Source organism: Gadus macrocephalus, chromosome 21 (assembly GCF_031168955.1).
Source record: "Gadus macrocephalus chromosome 21, ASM3116895v1".
NCBI lineage: Eukaryota > Metazoa > Chordata > Actinopteri > Gadiformes > Gadidae > Gadus > Gadus macrocephalus.
The window spans coordinates 17408226-17431335 of NC_082402.1; the positions used below are offsets into that span (position 1 = coordinate 17408226).

Here is a 23110-nt window from a genome sequence, read left to right on the forward strand (position 1 = left end):
TATGCCTACTTAATAAATTGGATGTAATCCAAATATGTCTGTCTGACTGTCCGTCCGTCCGTCCGTCCGTCCGTCTATCTATCTATCTATCTATCTATCTGTCTGTCTGTCTGTCTGTCTGTCTGTCTGTCTGTCTGTCTGTCTGTCTGTCTGTCTGTCTGTCTGTCTGTCTGTCTGTCTGTCTGTCTGTCTGTCTGTCTGTCTGTCTGTCCGTCCGTCCGTCCGTCCGTCCGTCCGTCCGTCCGTCCGTCCGTCCGTCCGTCCGTCCGTCCGTCCGTCCGTCCGTCCGTCCGTCCGTCCGTCCGTCCGTCCGTCCGTCTGTCTGCCTGTCTGTCTATCTATCTCTATAAAAGCCTCTACCTGTTGAAGAGCTTCTACCTCTAAAATGCGAGATTATGAAAAACTAAATATTGCTGGATATTATGTCACTTTAAATCAACACGTTTACATTGAGACGTAGTAATTGTGTACATCTATACTGATCATCTTTACTAATGGAGTTCATGTTAAATCAAGCAATGGTGTTCATCTTTACTAATCATCTTTACTAATGAGGTTCATGTTAACTAACATAATCATTTATTAATTAGGGTTGGGAAAACCCTAATCCTAATCCCTATAGAATAATGTATGAATTAATAAATGGTTACCAGACTATTACTTAACAGTTGAATAAATTAAAGTGAATTATTAGTTAATTCTTATAACTGCATTAGCCAATGTTAATTAATGTGTAATTAATGTACATTAATTGTGTTACCATGTATGTATATATATATATGTAGAGGAGACTGAAGATTGGATGGAGGTTAGGGTGGTCTTGGTGGGTGGTGTAGAGACAGAGGACTGGGTGGAGGTTAGGGTGGTCTTGGTGGGGAGGTGGTGTAGAGACAGAGGACTGGGTGGAGGTTAGGGTGGTCTTGGTGGGTGGTGTAGAGACAGAGGACTGGGTGGAGGTTAGGGTGGTCTTGGTGGGGAGGTGGTGTAGAGACAGAGGACTGGGTGGAGGTTAGGGTGGTCTTGGTGGGTGGTGTAGAGACAGAGGACTGGGTGGAGGTTAGGGAGGTCTTGGTGGGTGGTGTAGAGACAGAGGACTGGGTGGAGGTTAGGGTGGTCTTGGTGGGTGGTGTAGAGACAGAGGACTGGGTGGAGGTTAGGGTGGTCTTGGTGGGGAGGTGGTGTAGAGACAGAGGACTGGGTGGAGGTTAGGGTGGTCTTGGTGGGTGGTGTAGAGACAGAGGCCTGGGTGGAGGTTAGGGTGGTCTTGGTGGGTGGTGTAGAGACAGAGGACTGGGTGGAGGTTAGGGTCGTCTTGGTGGGGAGGTGGTGTAGAGACAGAGGCCTGGGTGGAGGTTAGGGTGGTCTTGGTGGGTGGTGTAGAGACAGAGGCCTGGGTGGAGGTTAGGGTGGTCTTGGTGGGGAGGTGGTGTAGAGACAGAGGACTGGGTGGAGGTTAGGGTGGTCTTGGTGGGTGGTGTAGAGACAGAGGACTGGGTGGAGGTTAGGGTGGTCTTGGTGGGTGGTGTAGAGACAGAGGACTGGGTGGAGGTTAGGGAGGTCTTGGTGGGTGGTGTAGAGACAGAGGCCTGGGTGGAGGTTAGGGTGGTCTTGGTGGGTGGTGTAGAGACAGAGGCCTGGGTGGAGGTTAGGGTGGTCTTGGTGGGTGGTGTACAGACAGAGGACTGGGTGGAGGTTAGGGAGGTCTTGGTAGTGGTGCAGAGACAGAGGCCTGGGTGGAGGTTAGGGTGGTCTTGGTGGTGGTGTAGAGACAGAGGACTGGGTGGAGGTTAGGGTGGTCTTGGTGGGTGGTGTAGAGACAGAGGACTGGGTGGAGGTTAGGGTGGTCTTGGTGGGTGGTGTACAGACAGAGGACTGGGTGGAGGTTAGGGTCGTCTTGGTGGGGAGGTGGTGTACAGACAGAGGACTGGGTGGAGGTTAGGGAGGTCTTGGTGGTGGTGTAGAGACAGAGGACTGGGTGGAGGTTAGGGAGGTCTTGGTGGTGGTGTAGAGACAGAGGACTGGGTGGAGGTTAGGGAGGTCTTGGTGGGTGGTGTAGAGACAGAGGACTGGGTGGAGGTTAGGGTGGTCTTGGTGGGTGGTGTACAGACAGAGGACTGGGTGGAGGTTAGGGTCGTCTTGGTGGGGAGGTGGTGTACAGACAGAGGACTGGGTGGAGGTTAGGGAGGTCTTGGTGGTGGTGTAGAGACAGAGGACTGGGTGGAGGTTAGGGAGGTCTTGGTGGTGGTGTAGAGACAGAGGACTGGGTGGAGGTTAGGGAGGTCTTGGTGGGTGGTGTAGAGACAGAGGCCTGGGTGGAGGTTAGGGTCGTCTTGGTCGGTGGTGTACAGACAGAGGACTTGGTGGAGGTTAGGGTGGTCTTGGTGGGGAGGTGGTGTAGAGACAGAGGCCTGGGTGGAGGCTAGGGTGGAGCTCCTGTGGCTCTAGAAGAAGGTATTAGCGATGGTAACGTTGCTGATAGTCAACAACAGCACAATAGTCAACCTTGGTTGTTAGTGAGCATGGTTGTACTGGTCATAGTGGTCATGAGTCACAGTTTCCACAGGTTTCACCATTTCCATTCCTAAAACAAACATCTTGTGTGTGTTTGTGGGACATTCCAGTTCAATTGTCCAAATTTAAAGCCATCGGTCTAAAGCTGGCTAAAGTTATTTCTGTAATGATGATGCTGCTATTGTTTTTCTCTTTGTTCCCCATCAGACGTCGATAATTTTTCTCGAAAACTATAGTGTTTACCTTTTTCTTTTTATCCTCTCTGCCAATAAAACCTGAACCATGGGTCAGAGTTGAATCCTAATAATCCAAGACGGATGCTGCTTGGGATTCCTTGATAATGGGTTTAGTGGGGGGATTAGTTTAACGACATGCATGCATTGGACTACATACCAGACGCCAGCTGCAGCCCCTGTCAGACAGCAGCTAATAAAGGGCTTACATACGAGCCATGGATACTACTGTAGAAGTTGGGGGATTCATCCATTATTAGTTCATGTATAGATATGCAATTTTCCCTCAAATATTCATATTAATACTTAAATATACTTATTTTTTGATCAAGCAAAACAACCCGAATCCCAGTGAAATCAGAAAATCAATGGAGAACAAAGGATAGCAGCTTACAGATCATAAGGGAGGATGGATGAACTCAAAAGTACAGAAGGATCAGATGTGTCATGAACTTGTAGCCTTCATAAACTCCCAGCCTGCGCAGTAGCAGCCTGTACACCAGCAGCCTGCTCACTAACAGCATGCTCTCTAGCAGCCTGCTAAATAACAGCCTGCTCAATAACAGCCTGCTCTCTAGCTGCCTGCTCACCAACAGCCTGCTCACCAGCAGCCTGCTCACCAACAGCCTACTCACCAGCAGCCTGCTCACTAACAGCCTGCTCACCAGCAGCCTGCTCACCAGCAGCCTGCTCACTAACAGCCTGCTCACCAGCAGCCAACTCACCAGCAGCCTGCTCACCAACAGCCTGCTCACTAACAGCCTGCTCACCAGCAGCCTGCTAACTAACAGCCTGCTCACCAGCAGCCTGCTCACTAACAGCCTGCTCACTAACAGCCTCCTCACCAGCAGCCTGCTCACCAACAGCCTGCTAACTAACAGCCTGCTCACTAACAGCCTGCTCACCAGCAGCCTGCTCACCAACAGCCTGCTCACATTCCATTGCATCCTATGAGCTCTGTTTGTCCTCTTTATCTCCGCTGGCCCCTAGGAGTCTTTCTGAGCAGACGTTGTTAGTAACTACTAAAAACGTGTGATGTGGTGCATCGCTGACTGAGTGCAGGTCACTACATGATGTAATGGTCAGAAGACAGATGAGGTGCACTGATCCTTACGGCTTCAGGGTCTGTATCTGGGCGTTCGTGTCATCCTCCTTTTGTTTCTCATGTTTTCGTTTTTCCTTATAACATATCCCAAACTAAGTGGCGTCGAGAGAGGTGGATAAAGGGAAAACTCACACACGCACAGACAAGCACACACACAAGCACACACACAGCAGGAAGACATTTTTGAAGACAAGACTTTTTGAACCAGATGTCTCATATTTGACTTCAAAAGCCATTTTTGTTCGGACAGCTTTTAACAATCAGTACTTTACGTGCCCTGAAGTAAATGTGATGAAAATATGATTTGTGTGTGTGTGTGTGTGTGTGTGTGTGTGTGTGTGTGTGTGTGTGTGTGTGTGTGTGTGTGTGTGTGTGTGTGTGTGTGTGTGTGTGTGTGTGTGTGTGTGTTTGTGTGGGTGTATACTTGTGGTGCATGTGTTTGCATGTGTGTGTGTGTGTGTGTGTGTGTGTGTGTGTGTGTGTGTGTGTGTGTGTGTGTGTGTGTGTGTGTGTGTGTGTGTGTGTGTGTTTGTGTTGGTGTTCGTTTTTGGTGCATGTGTTTGTATGTGAGTGTGTGTGTGTATGTGTGTGTGTGTGTGTGTGTGTGTGTGTGTGTGTGTGTGAGTGTGTGTGTGTGTGTGTGTGTGTGTGTGTGTGTGTGTGTGTGTGTGTGTGTGTGTGTGTGTGTGTGTCTGTGTGTGTGTCTGTGTGTCTGTATAATATAAAATATAATTGTGTACATTATAAACATCACACATATGATATATATATAATGTAATGATATATATTATGTACCATATAATGGTGTACATTATACATATCATCAAATGGTGTCCCTTATCTATAATGGTATAAATGATAAATACCATATAATATTGTACAATATATGTATCTTATAAAGGTATACATTATATATAATGATATACATGATATGTATAATATAAAGGTTTCTATTATACACAATGATGAACATCAGATATATCATACATTCATACATGTATCGTAAATATAAGTATAATACAATGGTTTACAATCTAGAACATAAATTATCTATATTATATATAATGTCGATGATTTAGTACTTTATATATATATGTGTATACATAAATCATATAATGCTGTACATTATATGTCATATAATGGTGTATATTTTATATAATCTGAACAATATATATATAATGGTGTACATTATATATAATTTAATGGTGTACATTATGTATAATCTTCATTGTATACATTATATATATCATATTATGCCCTACATTATATATACATCATCTAATTATGATAAGCCCCTTGGCACATAATGGGGCCATAAACAAATCCACTGCTATACACGGAAGATAAAGAACAATCTGATCATAGGATTACCTCCAGCTCCACACAATCCAAGTGAAAACAACTTTTTAATTTTCACTGCAGAATTGCTGGGGAAATATAATATTGTATCAGCTTTTAAAGATAAAAAACTAGATCTGCTTTGTTGTGGTATCGGATGTTTGTATAGTTACTAGGGCAGATATGAACCCATGACATGTTTGTATTCAAGACCTTTTCTCTTCACAGAGGAAACCCAAACAGCAACTCACATAAAGGCATCTCAGTGTCTCAAGTGTATCAATGATTCTTGCTATGTTTCACAACACTGCTCAATTATTGTTAGAAGATACAAGCACACTTTGTTGAATTTTGATCAACAAAGGTCATATGATCTACACTTAATCTAACAAATCAGTGCGTTCACATGTGTATGTCTATGCATGTTTGCATGTGTCGAGACACTTTATGTTGCTTTGGTTTTTATTATTATCGTGTCTGCTCAGTATGACCAAATACATGCAAACGGGAAGGGTGAAAGTTTACATCTAAGTCATGTAGCCAGACAGAAGAAGGCAAAAAGAGTAATTTATTATTACAATAGGAAACATGTCTGTTATAATGACATGTCTTGGAAGAAATTGTTTCAAGGAGAGAGGGGGTTTGGGGATGAACGAGATATGTAAACACAGGGAAGCAACAGTTTGGAGCCTTTTGACTATTTGGAAGCATTTTATTTTGGATGTCTACCATTGATTTTCCTCTGCCTGTGCCCGCACTAACAGGCCAGGCACCAGAAAAGAGTCACCTGTGGGATCAGGACTAGAAGAACCAGGCCTTCATTTGGATTGGATGTCATCTTTCGGTATCACATACACACATTCACACGCGCACACTCAAACACAAAAACACATTTGACTGAGTCCTTGCCACTAGCCGCTAGCTGCTAGCTGCTACAGTGCTGAAATCATTCTGCTAGGCTCTGCGCTTTAACGGCTCGGGTCGGGTCAGCACACGTGGAAAACTATAAAGCCAGTAAAACAACTGTAGGCTGTCTCCAGCTTCTTAAAGTGCCAAAGTTGTGATTCACTTTCCTGTTCCCCAGAGAGGCAGTGTGGGCTGACAGCGCACCAAACTCTCCCTGCTCACGTCCAACACACCTGATGCCTCATCGTTTGGTCCACTTCTGAGAGGTAAATGAGGTCTGGGTAGGAGGAGTAAATGCTACATATAGGCTACAATGAAATCCTAGAAAGTGGCGTATCTAACCTAACAACACATGTGCATTTCAAACAGCCTGATATTGAAGCCAGCATCAAGCATCACAGCTCACATTTACCAGCTGTTTTTTGTTTTCACAATGACGTCGCTATGAGAGTGTTTTCAGAAAGCCACATTTAGACTCACAGAGTTCAGCCACGACACTCGCACACCAGGATGGTGGAAAGCAGAATACACATCCAAGGACACACACAAACACACACACACACACACACTGCGTCACCAGCACAACGACGTAGACTCAGCTCTGCCATGAAAGCCACTGCACCACCCTACCCTGCGGTGAGCCTGTGGTGAACAGGCAGCCGGAAATGTAAGTCACACACTGAGGTCTTTCATTGTTTAAGCTCAAGGAAACCTAACAGCTACTCTTAAACGCTCCTCATTCTCCCAGCTCTACATAAGCCCTCCCTCCCTCAGGTAAAAGCGGGGCTCGAATATTACAAATACATCCAATAAATCAAGTTACTCTCCTCTTCTTGGCTCAATATAAAATACTCCACAAAGAGTACGTGTTCTTCATGGCAACTTACAGAAATGTGCAAGTGACGGGTGGTACGTCCGGCATGTGTTTCAATATGAATAAATGTATTAATCAGTTTTTTATCAACAATGGAGATGTTGCGGAACGGGCCGGGCTGGTAGCCAACCGCTGGATGGATCTAGCAGTCTGAGAACCTCAAGAACTCATGAGCCCCTTGACCCTGAAGGTCCATCGGCAACCCTTAAAGGAGCATTTCACCGGTGGAGGCATGAATATGTATTGAAAGTGGGTCCTATATGTAGTCGAATAATAAAAAATAATAATAATTTGGTGCCGTCTTTACCGAGGAAAAGGCAGAAAGTGACTTTTTGGCGCTTGTGGATTGAAGACAACAAATCCCACCATGCACCACGATGCACAGCTTCCCTGGCCACTCCCGCTGATCTAGATCAGTGGGTCCCACCCCCTAGTGCTTGTAGTCTTACGAGAATCCTCCCCTCTTACACTTCCTATTTACTTCTACGCAAAAATCGTCATATTGCGTCATCTTAAACAGGAAGTGTTGGAGATCGATACGGATCTCTCCAGTCTCTCCAGAAAATAAGGGAATGATGCATGACCATTCAAAAATATGAGTGGGTTTCTGACGATACAAAGCTTAATGGAAATGGGTGAAGTTTCCCTTTAAAGTGATCTGGTTCAGATCTTAGGAGGTGACATTTTCTCTCTTCTTCTCTTTTCTCAAATCCAGTCAAGTCCATTTTATTTCTATAGCCCTTAATCACGCAGTCACAGTTTAAAAGAGCTCTGATCTCTTAGTCTGGCTTAAAGGAAAGGAATTGAATTGGGATCCGCTATTGATCAGACAACCTGCCACAGCTCCAACACTAGCGAAACAGCTAGCTTGTGTTCCAGTGCATTGTCAATACGTTAACATGTTAATTGTTTGTTTATTCTACCTAAAACCACTTTCATTTTCCACGCTGGTTCTGAAGGTTGGTGAGAAGGTGTTAGTAAAAGGGAGAGGTAGATAGACTTGCCCTATTTCTTCATCTCCGTCTCTTGCATTCTCTCTGTTCTCTACTCGCTTTAATCTCTCTCTTATTTTCTCTCTCTCTCTCTCTCTCACTCTCTCTCTCTCTCTCATTCTGTCTCCCCCCCTCTCTCTCTCATTCTCTCTCTCTCTCTCTCTCTCTCTCTCTCTCTCTCTCTCTCTCTCTCTCTCTCGCTCTCATTCTCCCCCCCTCTCTCTCTCTCATTCCCTCCCCCCTCTCTCTCTCTTTCTCTCCTCTCTCTCTCTCTCTCTCTCTCTCTCTCTCTCTCTCTCTCTCTCTCTCTCTCTCTCTCTCTCTCTCTCTCTCTCTCTCGCACTCTCTACCTGTCGTACTCCCTATCTCATTCTTCTCTATTTCATACTCCCTCTATTTCTCTCTGGGTGTCTCTTTCTGTCTCTCTGTGTGTCTCTCTCTCACTCTCTCTCTGTGTCTCTGTCCCTCTGTTTTTCTGTCTCTCTCTGTCTCTCTATATCTATGTCTATGACTTGCCCTATTTCTTCATCTCCGTCTCTCGCATTCTCTCTGTTCTCTACTCGCTTTAATATCTCTCTCTCTCTCTCTCTCTCTCTCTCTCTCTCTCTCTCTCTCTCTCTCTCTCTCTCTCTCTCTCTCTCACTCTCTCATTCTCTCTCCCCCCCTCTCTCTCGTTTTCTCTCTCTCTCTCTCTCTCTCTCTCTCTCTCTCTCTCTCTCTCTCTCTCTCTCTCTCTCTCTCTCTCTCTCTCTCTCTCTCTCTCTCTCAGCCACATGTGGTCCTCGTGCTGCCAGTTCTTCAGACATGTGGTTTGATTTAGAGCTGTGGAAAGGTTAAATAGGAAACTTGGAGAGCTGAAAAAGAGCTGCGTCCTTTCCCATTAGGAGGTTTCACTATGGCTCACAGAGGCATTGGTCCTTCTGAGTCTCCTTCAGGACTACAGCCAATCAGCAGAACTGTCGCTACCAGAGGACTTCCTCCGCATTACAGGGATGGGGTGGGGGAGGGGTCCTTAGAAGCAGTTCCAGTATATTTCCGAAGCTTTCATTTTATTTTCTTAGATCAGTCTCAGCTTTTGGAAGTGGCTGAGGTGTACGTTTAAATATATGACCTGTAAACTCAGTAAACATGTGACATAAGCACTGTTATAGAAATTGTGCAGTTAGCATAGAGCCTAGACATCTCATTTTCTATGTCATAATATTCATTCAAGAAATTTGTATCATTAAACATATATATTATAAATAGAAATAATTAAAGGGCATACTTTTTCAATGTGACAGATGTGACAACTTGAATTTTATAGTAAGGTAAGTAATTTAATGGTGCCGACCGAATTATGACAATTGTTGTAAATTAGCTTTCTCCAAAAACACTATGATGCAAACAACAGTTGACTGGCTCAAGCTTATCTATGTTTCTGTATCTGTCCCTATTCAAATAATCCTTGAAATAATTAATATACCGACCAATCAGAAGAGCGCAATTGGTGGGTGAGAGCTTACAATGAACATTAGTGAGACAAAGAGCCACAGTGTCGCAGCTCTTCAAGTGTTGCTTTATAATACAGATAGAAAAGCTATGGAGGGAGTTTCAGGTCTGGACAAATAGGATAGCCACTGCTCCTTTTTTGTTAAATCAAAAAATTAACAGAAATCTTCACAGAAGTCTTTTTTCAGAATAGGAGGTTTTTTTGCTTTACGTTCAACCTGATACAGCCGGAAGCAAAATTAGCTCCCCAATCACTTTGATTGGCTGGAGTTATCGGAACGATGTAAGGCTGCTCCTATATTCGGGAATCAAGGCCTACCAAAGTCAGAACGATGCTCACTGCAAAACGCAAACGCAAATATCAGGGTCAGGACTCACGAGGCTTGGAAAATCCTCAAATTAATTATAGAACGATATGCCTATTTAAACATGCATATAAACTACTGAGTATTTAAAGAAGGCAAAAACTGATAGTTTGGCAAATTATTGAGCAATCATGGCCGATTCTCCTATTCTGGGATGTCAAATGTTTGTGGTTATATGTCCTCTGATAGGCCTTTGTTGACAGGCACCATACTGTTTAGATCAAGTCCCTCATGGACGTATTTCAGAGGAGCGTTGGAGTGACCTGTTGAGGGTGGAGCAGAGAGGAGCTGGCTATATGAAGGCGGTTGTTTCTGTTGGAGGGACTTTGAATTTGTATCTGTGTGGAGACATACTGAGCCTGTTACTATTCTATAACTGATATGCAAAAAGAAACATCACACAGAGATTCAAGGAATCAACCAGTATATTGAGAAAGAAAAACTTTATTGGTTAAAATAGCTTTCACATGAATGAGTTTCGGGTTTTGCTGTGAAGCACCTGCACACTGTACAACAGTGGATCCTCATGGCTGCATGGAACCAATCTGCTAAACAGGAACCCCTTCCTGCACTGTGAGCCTCCTGCCATGTGGCCTGAGCAGAGCTGATGGTACAAGGGACTCATGTTTGGAGTAATGCACTGTGGTGAATTGTGGATTGATAAAAATAAATTAGTAACATGCATATCTTAAAACACTTAGTTTTCGCATCATATTACACCCCTAGTGTCACTCAATCTCAGTGCAAAGGCCATTGTAGCTGAAAGATCCATGAAAGTTGTACCGATATACTAAGGTGTAAAGTTGACAAAAAAAGGAACGTGAAATTTCCACATTTATATTCATCCTACTCATGTGTGGTGGTGGTGGAGCTACATTGGCATATACCTTCTTTCTTTTGAACATAAATGACTAAATATTAGTCCAGATCTATAAGGCAGTCTTCTAAAAACTCACATTTTTATTTGTGACACGGTTAGCTCGATTTACAGTACTAATTATCTAATTCTCAAGCAGCAATGATTACATGGAGCTTTAAACAAAAGAATAGAAAAACGTAACAAAAAAAAATAGGTCAAATAGGACATGAAATCATTATACTGCCTTCCCCTACAAACCCCAAAAAGGAAAAAAGAGAGAAAATGCTTTGTATGAGATAATAATAATCATAATATTAATAATAATAATCATAATAATTATAATAAAGCCTTTTTTATAATTTCTTGACCATAGATACAACCAGATTATATATGTTTTAAAGGTTACTGTGTAAATCATCCTACAGCAGCCGAAAGCAGTCCAACCCCAACAGCCTCATCTACAGCATAGCTCCATTAACGCCACATCATACAAATAAAAAGAGTTAAAACATACACTGACACCATACACAAATTCAAAGTTTATCAGGAGACAACAATCCATAGTGACTCACAAATTCAATTATTTCATTTTTTTTATGTACCGTCAATAAATATGCAGATTTTTGGGAAGTGACTTGACAAAGTTTTTGTATAACAGACCTTGGATAGTAGTCAAATTTTCCTCTTAGTGGTCAGTATCCTACAGATACCAAGCAATAAATAAATAATTATTGACGTTGATGTTGAGCATTCTTCTCCTGGTTTTCCATTTAGTCAAACACAGGGTCCAAAGAGGCTCTAAGTTGTTTATCTATGCAATGCTAATGGTAGAATTAGTTGAACACTTTGTTGAAGCTATCGGCAAACATAGGGCGCATTAGAATTTAATCCAGGATCAGTCAATTTGGATGTTACAGGAAATATAGAAGTGTGATTCTACGCCAAATATGACTGGAGGGTCAAACCCCTCAAGCAAGTCGAAAATAAACCTCTTCAGAATATGTGCAATACATCTCGACGGAATGTTGAATGACTGTTGCCTGTGTGTTTTGTGCTTGTGTGTGTATGTGTGTGTGTTTATGCATGCCTGTGTGTTTGTACTTGACATCCTTATAGTATGCATGGGTTTGTCCTTCATTACGTAATGTTGTATACCTTTAGATATTAGGAGTTATGATCTACAACTTCTTTCAAAGTGGATTATGGTATGGGTTTTAAGAACTATTCAATTTTAGTACAATTACACTTTACCATGTCGCTTTGTTTAAAGCCAGATTAGCTCAGCTAAAAGGATTCAGTAAAGTCATACAAAAAATAGTACCTCTGACAGTGTTAACATATTCTAAAGTCTCTTCTAATCCTCTAGGAGTCGCTTGTACACAGTGATTCAGATTTAGCCCCTCTTCTTCATTGCAAAATTTCCCCCAAATACTTCCTGGTCCCTCCCACTGCACCTCTCCTATTGGCCAGAAGCCTGGTGTGGTTGGAGGAAGCTCACGGGGCCTAGGTGGGGCTAGACGTCTAGATCATCTGGCCGCGGCCTGACACTCATCCGGCTGCTGGCCCGGCTGCATGGCCGCGGCTCCAGCAGCGCCAGGGGCTGCATCTCGTGTGCAGCTGCGGATGACGTCAGTTTCTTATGCTCGTGCGTATCGTCGGGGAAATCAAAAGCCTGCGCGTGGGAGTTTGAGATAGTGCTGCCCGCGCCGTGCTGGCCCAGCTGGTTCTGCTCCGTGGAATAGTTGGTCCAGTTCTGCTCGGTTGCTTGCTTGTTGTAGTTGCGACATGAGCCGGTACCGCGCTCGCCCGTGGCCAGCTTGTAGCCCGGCGGGGACATGGGCGAGAGCGGGGCGGTGGGGGAGGAGCAGCCATTGTAGTAGGCGTACTTGGCTGTGGAAAGATCTTTGGGGGTATGGCTCAGGGTGCCAGCGCTGGGGTAGAGGGTGGGCGGCTGGCGGCCCTTCACACGGTCCTTGATCCTCTTGAAGAACACGTAGAAGAGCTCGATGACGTTGAGCAGCAGGGACACCAGCGACACCACCAGCATGAAGATGATGAACACCGTCTTCTCTGTGGGCCGAGACAGGAAACAGTCCACCCTGTGGGGACAGGGTTCTCTCTCGCAGGTGTACACCGCTGCCAGACTGAAGCCGTATATGTACCACTGGATGACCAGGAAGCCCACCTCGAACGTGGACTTGAAGAAGATGCTGACGATGTAGGTTCTCAGCAGGGCGCCCTTCATCTTCACCTTGCCGTGCTCCTCCAGGCCGTGCTTCAGCTTCTTCATCTCGATCTTCCTCAGCGGGATGTCAACGTCGCCGCCATCGTTCTGCACGGCCTTCAGCACCTCCTCCTTCCTGTTCAGCTTCTGCTCCTTCCTCATCAGGTAGAAGACGTGGGCCAGGTACAGCAGCGTGGGCGTGGACACGAAGATGATCTGCAGCACCCAGAAGCGCACATGGGAGATGGGGAAGGATTTGTCATAGCATACGTTCTCGCAGCCGGGCTGCTGAGTGTTGCAGTTGAAGGCCGACTGCTCGTCGCCCCAGGCGGACTCCACGGCCGTCCCAAGGACCAGGATCCTGAAGATGAAGAGGACGGAGAGCCACACCTTCCCCCCAGCGGTGGAGTAGGCCTGGACCTTGTCCAGCAGGCGGCCCAGAGCACTCCAGTCACCCATCCTCTAGCTGGAAACAAACAGTACAGGAAGGTCGGATTCAGTAGGGGTACACAGGTTTATTCAGAATAGCTTCCAAATACATTTACATCGGTTTACTTCCAGAAGGAACGACCAAACATTGGACAATCAAACAATTCTTGAATTGTATGGTAAAACCCAAGAGCCAAGCTATGACTACCATCATTGATGGAGATCTCAATATGGCGGCCAGGATGTGGTGACAACAGCCTCGGAGCAGAACAAAACGACTGCGTAAGGACAAGGCAACAATAGATTCAAACAAGGCTTGAGGTTCAAATTGTTTCAATTTGTCATATCATTAAAGGGAACAAGGCTTATTAGACGTACTGAATGTACATGTGGAGGAGATGAAGTGAGAAACAGACGCAGACCAACAGTTGAAACTCCCTCCATCAGCAGGACTATAAAAAGAGCCCAGAGCTGGTCCTCATCAACCCATTGTTTGTTAACAACTCTAATAAACACAAGAATGCAGAAATGAAGGATGGAGAGGGAAAATTAAATATATCAAATGCTCTGTTTGTGTGTTTAAATGTATAGTTTTGGCTTTGTGTGGTGTTAAAACAACCAAAAGGAAAAGAAAATCCCCCCTCTCTCATTTCCAATTACAGTCGCTTACTGGCTACTGCTGAAAAAGCCTTTCAACCTCTAAAATAAGTAGGCCTACCATTATTTTAGCATCAATGTCCCTGCTGAAGCTTCCCCTCAACAAAGAGACACATAGCATACAGTGCACCATGGGAAGAGCCCATAGAGAGCAAGGCATTTCAATTAACTTCATGAAATGATTATTAGATTATTAAACAATGTATTTAGACATATACTGTATATACGTAATAATACCATTATATTATCAATTCACTATAGAGATTTCCCTGGCCTGTTTTCTTTTGAGAGTATGCATTACCTTTTAAACTGAAATGTAAAGAAATGTCTGTAGACCCACTTACACCTTTGTGCCTTAGCTTTCATACAATTTTATTTGGTAGATCAGATCAGAGCTCTCCTGAGGGGTAAGAGTGAACAGCAACAGTAAAGTGATAAAAGCTGCACATTTTCTATCATATAAAGAAGCCACTTTTTTTGCAAGCAAGGCCTGCATAAAAACTGCTCTGGTGGGGAGCCACTAAAACCGCTGAATGCACTCTGATCTGTTGAAGACAGCTTCAGCAGCCAAACTCTTTGGAGTGACGGTGGTAGAAATAATCTACGATGCAGGAGGTTGTAGAAGGCTCAGTGTTCTTTTTAACTTTAGAGGTTTTTGGACCTAGCCCAGTTTTACAAATAGTACCTATGTTGAGTACAAACAATGTTTTTTATAGAACCTTACAAGCATTTCTGCTCAAGCAACAATATCGAAACAATATAGTGCCATGATCTGTCCTTACAGATCAGGCTTACAGCTTAAGTTTTGGTGATCTCTATTGTTCAGTATGAGTATAATTGTGCAATTGAATAATTAAAAAACATGTTGATGCTTCATTAGTGTCCAGGTGGACTGTAGCTTCTTGCAGATGGTGCACACTGTTATCAATGGCCCCAACTCACTGCATTACGATCTCTCTCTCTCTCTCTCTCTCTCTCTCTCTCTCTCTCTCTCTCTCTATATATATATATATATATATATATATATATATGAGAGAGAGAGAGAGATAATGTAAATATAGCTGTTTTAGAATAGGTCTAAAGGGTGTAGGATTGTTTTGCTTGGCATTGACATAAAACGAATAAAACCACTGCTGTTCAATGTGTGTGCCAGCCAGTGCTGTAGATGGTCCTGTTATGGCTCAGTCATCTATAGCTTGATGTCATTTGTAATAAAGGTCTAAAAACCTCACGGATGACTAGAGGTTTGACCTGAAGGGTATAAGAGGCTGTACATAATTCCCGCCAGTTTCTACTTGAGTGAGCTGGGGTCGTTGTCCCTGGTGTCCCCCCCAACCCTGAGCCCCCCCCCAACCCCAGAGTCCCATGCAGTACAAATAAGGCGATATGGAAAACAATGGGTTCACTAAATGCTGCCAACTTTGCCCTGCCCGTGAATAAAATCGACTGTGAGCCTGTGTTGCAGGGGAGCCATGGGCTGAAAGTGATGGGGTGAATGTGTTATTTGGAGGAAAATAACTTGACCTAGGAGGGTCTAAATCCCCAAGAAGAAGACAAGTACATTGTTGTTTTGAGAGGTGTAAGAACCCGAAATCCTCGGACAAATCCAACCTTTGGGTTTTCAATGTTCTCTTCCTAAACGAATGGTTGATCTTATTTTCCAGTAGAAGTCCATCTCTGTAATTGCACCAATCCAAGCCCGACGCTCAGTATATGAAGCAACATGTGATAAACGGGACAGCGCACACACACACACACACACACACACACACACACACACACACACACACACACACACACACGCACACGCACACGCACACGCACACCCACACAGCACACAGAAGCACACGCATACGCACGCACGCACGCACACGCACACACACACACACACACACACACACACACACACACACACACACACACACACACACACACACACACACACACACACACACACACAGAGCACGCTCACTCCTGTAGCGGCCAGTGCTTTAAGCGCCTTTTCATTTGTCCGCTTCATTTGTCCGCTTCATTTGCGTCTCAGTAATTAGAATTGCCACACGCGTAGCAAAACCTCAGGACTGCAGTGTTTTTTTTCTCTTTTTTTTTTGGAGCTTACATGACATGGCAAGATGAAACATGGAATGAAGAAAAAACAAATCACTGCAGTCGAGGAAACACGCAAACAGATTTAAGCAACATATTACAATGGTCTGTCTGGAGGCCAGCAGAGTGAGTCAGAGTTGCATAAGAGATGCAACATAAAAGCAGCGCAGACAGAGTAAAAGTAAGGTAACGTTTGAGCCTACCTGAGAGTTCCTGAAGATACAAGAAGCCCAGAGGACCTTCTCCGGCGCTCCAACAAAAGCGTCTCTGGCTGCCTTCAAATCCAAGTTTGGGACCACAAGGAAACTAAGTGAGACTTGTCAAAGTCCTACTGCTTTTAAGGTCCGAGTCCGGGAGGGGGGAGCTGAAGGGCGGGGGGGAGGGGGGGTGGGGGGTCACGTGGTCCACCGTCATCAGGACCTTGCCTTTGTTACGGGCTCCTTAAGAACAACCAGCACATATTGGCTGCAAATGGAGCCGATCTATTTGTGCAAAGAAAGAGTCAAGAGTTTGTAAAAAAAAGTTTGTAAAAGTTTGAAAAAGTTTGAAAAATAAGTTTTTACAAAGAAACCAAAGATGTGGGGTTAACTGTGGTGTGGACCCCTGATAAGGTGACCCATGCCAAGTGTTGAATCTACTGGCTAAACAAAAATAAAGCAGGCCTCGTCCATGACTAATAGTCAGCCTCCCTGCCTGTTGAAGTCATGTGACAGTTTGGACCGGTGGAGCTGTGTTGAAGGTCAGACCTGAGTGCCCAGAGGGTCAGAACTGACAGCTCATCAGGGGGTCAGACCTGACGGCCCATCAGAGGGTCAGACCTGACGGCCCTTGGGGGCTCAGACCTGAGGGTCCTCAGAGGGTACAGTGGACATCCAGCCGGGTCTCTGTCTGTCCGTGGGCCCGGGGAAAAGACTTCCAGCTGGGTCTGTCCGTCTGTACGTGGGCCCGGGGACAGACTTCCAGCCGGTTATGGCTGTCTGTCCGTTGGCCCGGGGACAGACTTCCAGCCGGGTCTGTCTGTGTATGTTGGCCCGGGGACAGACTTCCAGCCGGTCATGGCTGTTTGTTGTCATCGCTGAGTCAATGGCGCCCCCTGGGGACACAAAGCACGTTTACACATTAGAATTATTTATTATTTACTTTAAAGAATTACAACATTCTGAAAATGAATGAATGAATGAATGAATGATCTTTATTGTCAAAGTACAGGTACAGGTACAGGTAAATCGAAATTTGGGAGAGCTATATATACAGTATGATAAATAAAAAATAAATAAAACACTTATGTATCTAACTAAAACTAACACATCTAATATAAATCTAACTAAAACTGAGTTAAAGTGCAGTTGAATGACTTGAAAAAACAGTCCTTAGAAAATGAATAAATATTTAATATAATAATATAAATGAATAGATAAATAAATAGATAAATAAATAGATTGTTCGAAGGGAATTGCACAGTTCCCCAGTAGCTGCCACATGTTATGTGCGTGTGCGTGATAGTACAAGGTCAGGTGTTGGCAACGTTCAACGCCTGTATGGCCCTGGGGTAGAAACTAGATACAAGTCTGTTTGTCCGTGCAGCCATAGTCCTGAACCGCTTCCCTGAGCGCAGCAGCACAAAGTGCTCAAATATGTTCAAAGCATACTAAAATGCTGGTGAACATATGTTATCTATCTATCTATCTATCTGTCTGTCTGTCTGTCTGTCTGTCTGTCTGTCTGTCTGTCTGTCTGTCTGTCTGTCTGTCTGTCTGTCTGTCTGTCTGTCTGTCTGTCTGTCTGTCTGTCTGTCTGTCTGTCTGTCTGTCTGTCTGTCTGTCTGTCTGTCTGTCTGTCTCTATTTTCCACAATTTACCAGCTCTCATATATTACTCTATCTATCCATCTATCTTATATGTATGTATCTATTTATAGATAGTTTGAAAAAACGGTGTGATTAAAAGTGATCTTTATTGTGAGATAATGTTTGTGTGAGAATTAATATAATATAATTATAATTCAAATAAAGACTAGAATTACAGTTTTTCTCAGTTTCTTTGGTACATTTCTCAGATCAGAATTGAAATTTGCAAAACAATAAGTGCATTTCTCAAAACAATTTGTACAAATAGCAAAACACCATGGATTTCATGCAAAAGCCAGTCTCTTGCTCAAAATCCTTAGTTTGTTCCTCAAAAGTAAATATCTGTGTCAATGAACATGTCAGTGCCATCACAATGAAAAGTCCTTGTGTCATTGTGTACGGATAAGACAGTCAAATTGCTTAGTCATGTTGTCAATATAACAGTGTACTCTGGAGGGATGTTCTGATGTAAACTATGGCTTAAGTTTTGAAGACAATTATTGTATATTGTAAGTTACACCTTAGTGTATGTGGGAGATTGATTGCAAGAGACTTGACAAGATTCACATTTATGCTTTGACTGTTTGTACTGTAATTTGTTGACAGACCATGTCATATCTAGAAATGTGAACATAGGAAAATCTCCTTAGGGTAAACTGTGCATGCATTGCTGTAGGAATTACAGTGCAGTCTCTTCCTACACCTCCTGACGTTCCTGTCTGTTGGGCCACAAATTCTCAGGCAGCTGTTGACCCTGTCCAATTCCTTGTCCTTCCATTGTCAGACAATGTAACATTGTGTTGTGCTCCAGCTATATATATACTTGCCAGTTCATGGGTCAGGAGATGCACCTTTGAGCTATTCCAGTAAACTGGTTGACCTTCAAACATTTCCCTACTTTAGAGAAAGTCAAGATTCACCAGGTAGCAATTTACCAATTCAGGACAGATTTTGAAAAAAAGTCTAATGGAAATGTCTAGAAATATGCTTGACATATTATGACAACCTGTTCAACCATTTTGCATTTAAAGACCTATGCAATGAGCTAATGCCTAAATGTTGTGGGGGTGAGACTATTCAATAGAGACCCATTACAATACTTTTTGATCAACATGACATAAGCAATTGATAATGTAGGAAAGGGTAGAGAATTGTACATAATCATTTGCATGAATGTACCAAAGCATTTGCAACTTGTTCAAAGAAATGAGAAAATGCTTTTTTGGTGTGCACAAGTGACACAATGATGTGAAGATTGAACAGGTAGTTTTGAGAATATCAATTCTGATCTGAGAAATGTACCAAAGCGACTGAGAATTTTTTTAGAAATGTAATGTTTATTAAAGTAGGAACTATTTTTATAGCACAACTGTGTGGTAGTAATAATTATAATAATAAAATTATAATAATAAAAATTATAATAATGACAATGCATTTAATTTTTTTGGCATCTTTCACAATCGTATAGGAATAAAACATACATAAATAGCTTTAATAATCACCAGCAAAGTCAATGCATCTCTCCAGCTGTTGAAGTGGGATCATGACTTTATTCCTCCTGGTGGAGGTCCATGGGGCCGTGGGGGCCCCTAGGGGGGGGGGTGAGCCTGGTGGAGGTCCATGGGGCCGTGGGGGCCCCTAGGGGGGAGTGAGCATGGTGGAGGTCCATGGGGCCGTGGGGGCCCCTATGGGGGGGTGAGCCTGGTGGAGGTCCATGGGGCCGTGGGGGCCCCTGGGGGGGGTGAGCCTGGTGGAGGTCCATGGGGCCGTGGGGGCCCCTAGAGGGGGGGTGAGCCTGGTGCAGATCGATGGGGCCGTGGGGGCCCCTAGAGGGGGGGTGAGCCTGGTGCAGGTCCATGGGGCCGTGGGGGCCCCTAGAGGGGGGGGTGAGCCTAGTGGAGGTCCATGGGGCCGTGGGGGCCCCTAGAGGGCGGGGGGGGACACAGGGCCTTATGGTGTGGTCCTCAATCCTCCTCAATTCCTCGGAGCCACGCCCCCTTTTTGTCTTCATCTTTCTGAGAGCAGACCGAGAGCAGTGATGACACTCTCAACTAAATTGCTGCCAGGGATTTATTTTCTTTGTATTTGTACCACGTTTTTAATGTTTAAATGCTCTTACACACTTACACAATTACATTGCTACTTTATTCCGGTCACTCATTTATTCATTTCATGGTTTTGCTGTGCGTGCAATACAATGTAAAGTCATGTTGTTGTTTTTCGGGATGGTTTGCTAAAGAAGCTAATGTAGCTAACAATAAACCACGACTAGCCAATTTCATGACACAATCACAAAGACAAACAGGAACGTTACAAATGCTCAGAGACTGGAAATTACGTCAAAAGTGCAACTCGGAAGGCTGGCGTCCGAGGATTCAGGAACACACCGTCAGGTCAGCATGGGGGCGGGTAGGGCGGGGCCTCAGGTCAGCATGGGGGGCGGGGTGGGGCGGGGCCTCAGGTCAGCATGTGGTCGGGGTAGGGCGGGGCCTCAGGTCAGCAAAGGGGCGGGGTGGGGCGGGGCCTCAGGTCAGCATGGGGTCGGGGTAGGGCGGGGCCTCAGGTCAGCATGGGGGTGGGATGGGGCTTGAGCTGGCCAAACAGGACCGCTCAGCTTCAGATCTTTTCCCGACAGGTAATGTTCTTGGTTGGTCAGGGCTGCTCTCTTCTTCTTCTGTCCTTGTCTCTTCCTGGCACAGAGCAGGTACAGGATCTCCAGCAGGTTGAGGAAGACGGACACGCCTGCCACCGCCAGCATGAACACCACGAAGATGGACTTCTCGGTGGGCCGCGAGATGAAGCACTCTACCCCGATTCTGGGCGGGCAGGGATCCTCCAGGCAGTGGAAGTAGGGCACCATGAAGGGGGAGTCGTAGAGGTAGAACTGGCCCACCACAAAGCCCACCTCCAGCAGAATCTTCACCACCAGCTGGGCTAGGTAGCTGCGCAAGAGGATGCCTTTGATCACAATCTTGCCTCGGTCGTCTGTGTATTTGGGTTTCCTCAAGGCGTCTGCGGCCCCTTTGTCGTGGCCTTGGAGCCGCTCCCGCAGCCTCCTTTCCCGGTGGATGACGTGCACGGCGTGGCCCAGGTACACCAGGGTGGGGGTGGACACCAGCAGGATCTGCAGCACCCAGTAGCGGATGTAGGAGACGGGGAACATCCAGTTGTAGCAGGCAAGGGTGCAGCCCGGCTCCTCGTTGTTGCAGAAGAAGTGTGACTGCTCGTCCCCCCACACCTCGTCGGCCGCCACGCCCAGCACCAGGATCCGGAACACCAGGAGGACACTCATCCAGATCTTCCCCACCACCGTTGAGTGGGCCTGGACCTTGTCCAGGAGCTCTGAGAGGCTGGACCAGTCCCCCATGACCCAACAGAAGGCTTAACAGAAACCTGGAGAGGAACCTTTGTTTGGATGGGACAAACAACATCATAATGTGTAAAATGGTTCTTTAAATGTCTGACTTTTAAAACTGAAAAAACGTTTAAAACACAGCACTTCCTTGTCTGAAACGTCAGCCCGCTGTTTGCGGGCATGGCTGCCAGAGTACTACATGAATAGCTTTAATTCCTAAAGCATTTCTGTTTGTATGAAAGCATCAGCCTAGCCATGTTGAGTGTCTATCCATAATTTCGTAACAAACTAAAATATTACAAGTGACTTAGCTAGGCAACAGCAATGCAAAAAGACTGGAGAAGTTTTTGAGGAAATAATACACATTTTATTTCAATTGTTTGTTTTTGTAGAATCAAAGAAAAATGGACTCACCAGGCGGGCTTTCAGTTACCGCTAAATCAAAGATAGAGGAGCTGAACTGAAGAGCGTGACAAAGGGAAGACTTAAATATTTGAACTAAAAGGGTTTGGTCGGACTCCCTTTTGACTGACGCATGCACTTACACTTCCCTCTACTCTTAACACTTCTCCTTTTTTCACCCAAAGGCCTGGGAAATCAAACCAATCCATAACCATCGATCACTCCCATTTGCACGGTCATTCTTTCCACACACGCTTGAGAAAATATGCATATCAAACATATCAACTTCCACCAAACTATTTCTGAATTCACTCTGTGGCCCTGCTTCCTGCTACATGCAAGGGACTTTTCTTGACCTATTATAACACAAGTAATTGCAAGTAATTGCATTTATTTAGGTAGTAAGTAAGAAAATTAACTTAATCCCAAAAGTTAACTCAAAAGTATAGGGAGAGATAAAAGAGAGACATTTATATCCCCTCTTCCCTGTTTTAGTGACATTGTGTTCAGCAGCTACACATCTGGCTGAAACAATACTGCCGAAACCAGGACATTCCCTTTATGGACAATTTTATCACATTATTAAATAGACCCCAGGTTTTTAGAAGAGACAGACTCCACCCATCCCAGGTAGGCTCACATCATTTATCAACAAATATCGAACTGACCCTACTCTCTTACAGATCATGACAGCCACCGACCATCCCTCACAAAAACAATACAAGCATCTATCTTCCAATTTATGTCATAATCACACACAGGAATAACTCTATACAGGCTTGTACAGTATATTTTAACCCTGCAAATCGAATTCAAATCCCTCTGAAAAATATCCAGTCATCCGCCAGAAACTGCTCCCCCTCTCCAATGAACTTCTGTCTTTTAAATGTGCGTTCCATGAACAATAAGTCTGTTATAAGTATATAACAGATATGCTGACCCCGTACAAGCCTGTTTGCAGCCTTAGATCCGCGGGCGAGGCCCTCCTTACTGTTCCAAGGTTGAGGCTCAAGACTATAGGTGGTCGGGCGACGGGCCTTCTCCACCAGGGCGCCTCGGCTTTGAAACGTCCTGCCTGCGGAGATAAGGCTTGCTAAATCAGTTACCTCTTTTAAATCACTTCTTAAAACACATTTTTATAGGCTTGCTTTTATGTGACGCCGTCTTTTTATTCTCTTCCTAAACATCTTATGTCAAAGCACTTTGTAAACCATTGTTTTTAAAGGCAATATAAATAAAGATATTATTTGTATTATTATATATATATACTGAATATATAAATATATATATAGATAATATTATTATTAATTGTTCATTCATTCATTAATTTATATTAATATGGATTATATCTTATTATGAATGATATCTTATTACAGTTTTTTTCAATTGCTCGAACACTATAGACACATGCTTAGAC

General features: G+C 44.4%; 2 protein-coding genes across 2 annotated transcripts; both read right to left on the bottom strand.

Moving 5' to 3' along the window:
* Positions 1–10243: 10243 nt before the first annotated feature.
* Positions 10244–16454, bottom strand: gja1b (gap junction protein alpha 1b). Its single transcript, XM_060041325.1, has 2 exons — positions 16294–16454; positions 10244–13364 (listed from the first exon to the last, which is right to left on the bottom strand). The coding sequence occupies exon 2, from the start codon at positions 13355–13357 to the stop codon at positions 12188–12190; it is 1170 nt and encodes a 389-aa protein (XP_059897308.1). The 5' UTR covers positions 13358–13364; positions 16294–16454; the 3' UTR covers positions 10244–12187.
* Positions 16455–20089: 3635 nt separating this feature from the next.
* LOC132449768 (gap junction Cx32.2 protein-like) lies at positions 20090–21861 on the bottom strand. Its single transcript, XM_060041586.1, has 2 exons — positions 21706–21861; positions 20090–21341 (listed from the first exon to the last, which is right to left on the bottom strand). Exon 2 carries the CDS (start codon positions 21301–21303, stop codon positions 20467–20469), a length of 837 nt encoding a protein of 278 aa, XP_059897569.1. The 5' UTR covers positions 21304–21341; positions 21706–21861; the 3' UTR covers positions 20090–20466.
* Between the last annotated feature and the right edge of the window lie 1249 nt (positions 21862–23110).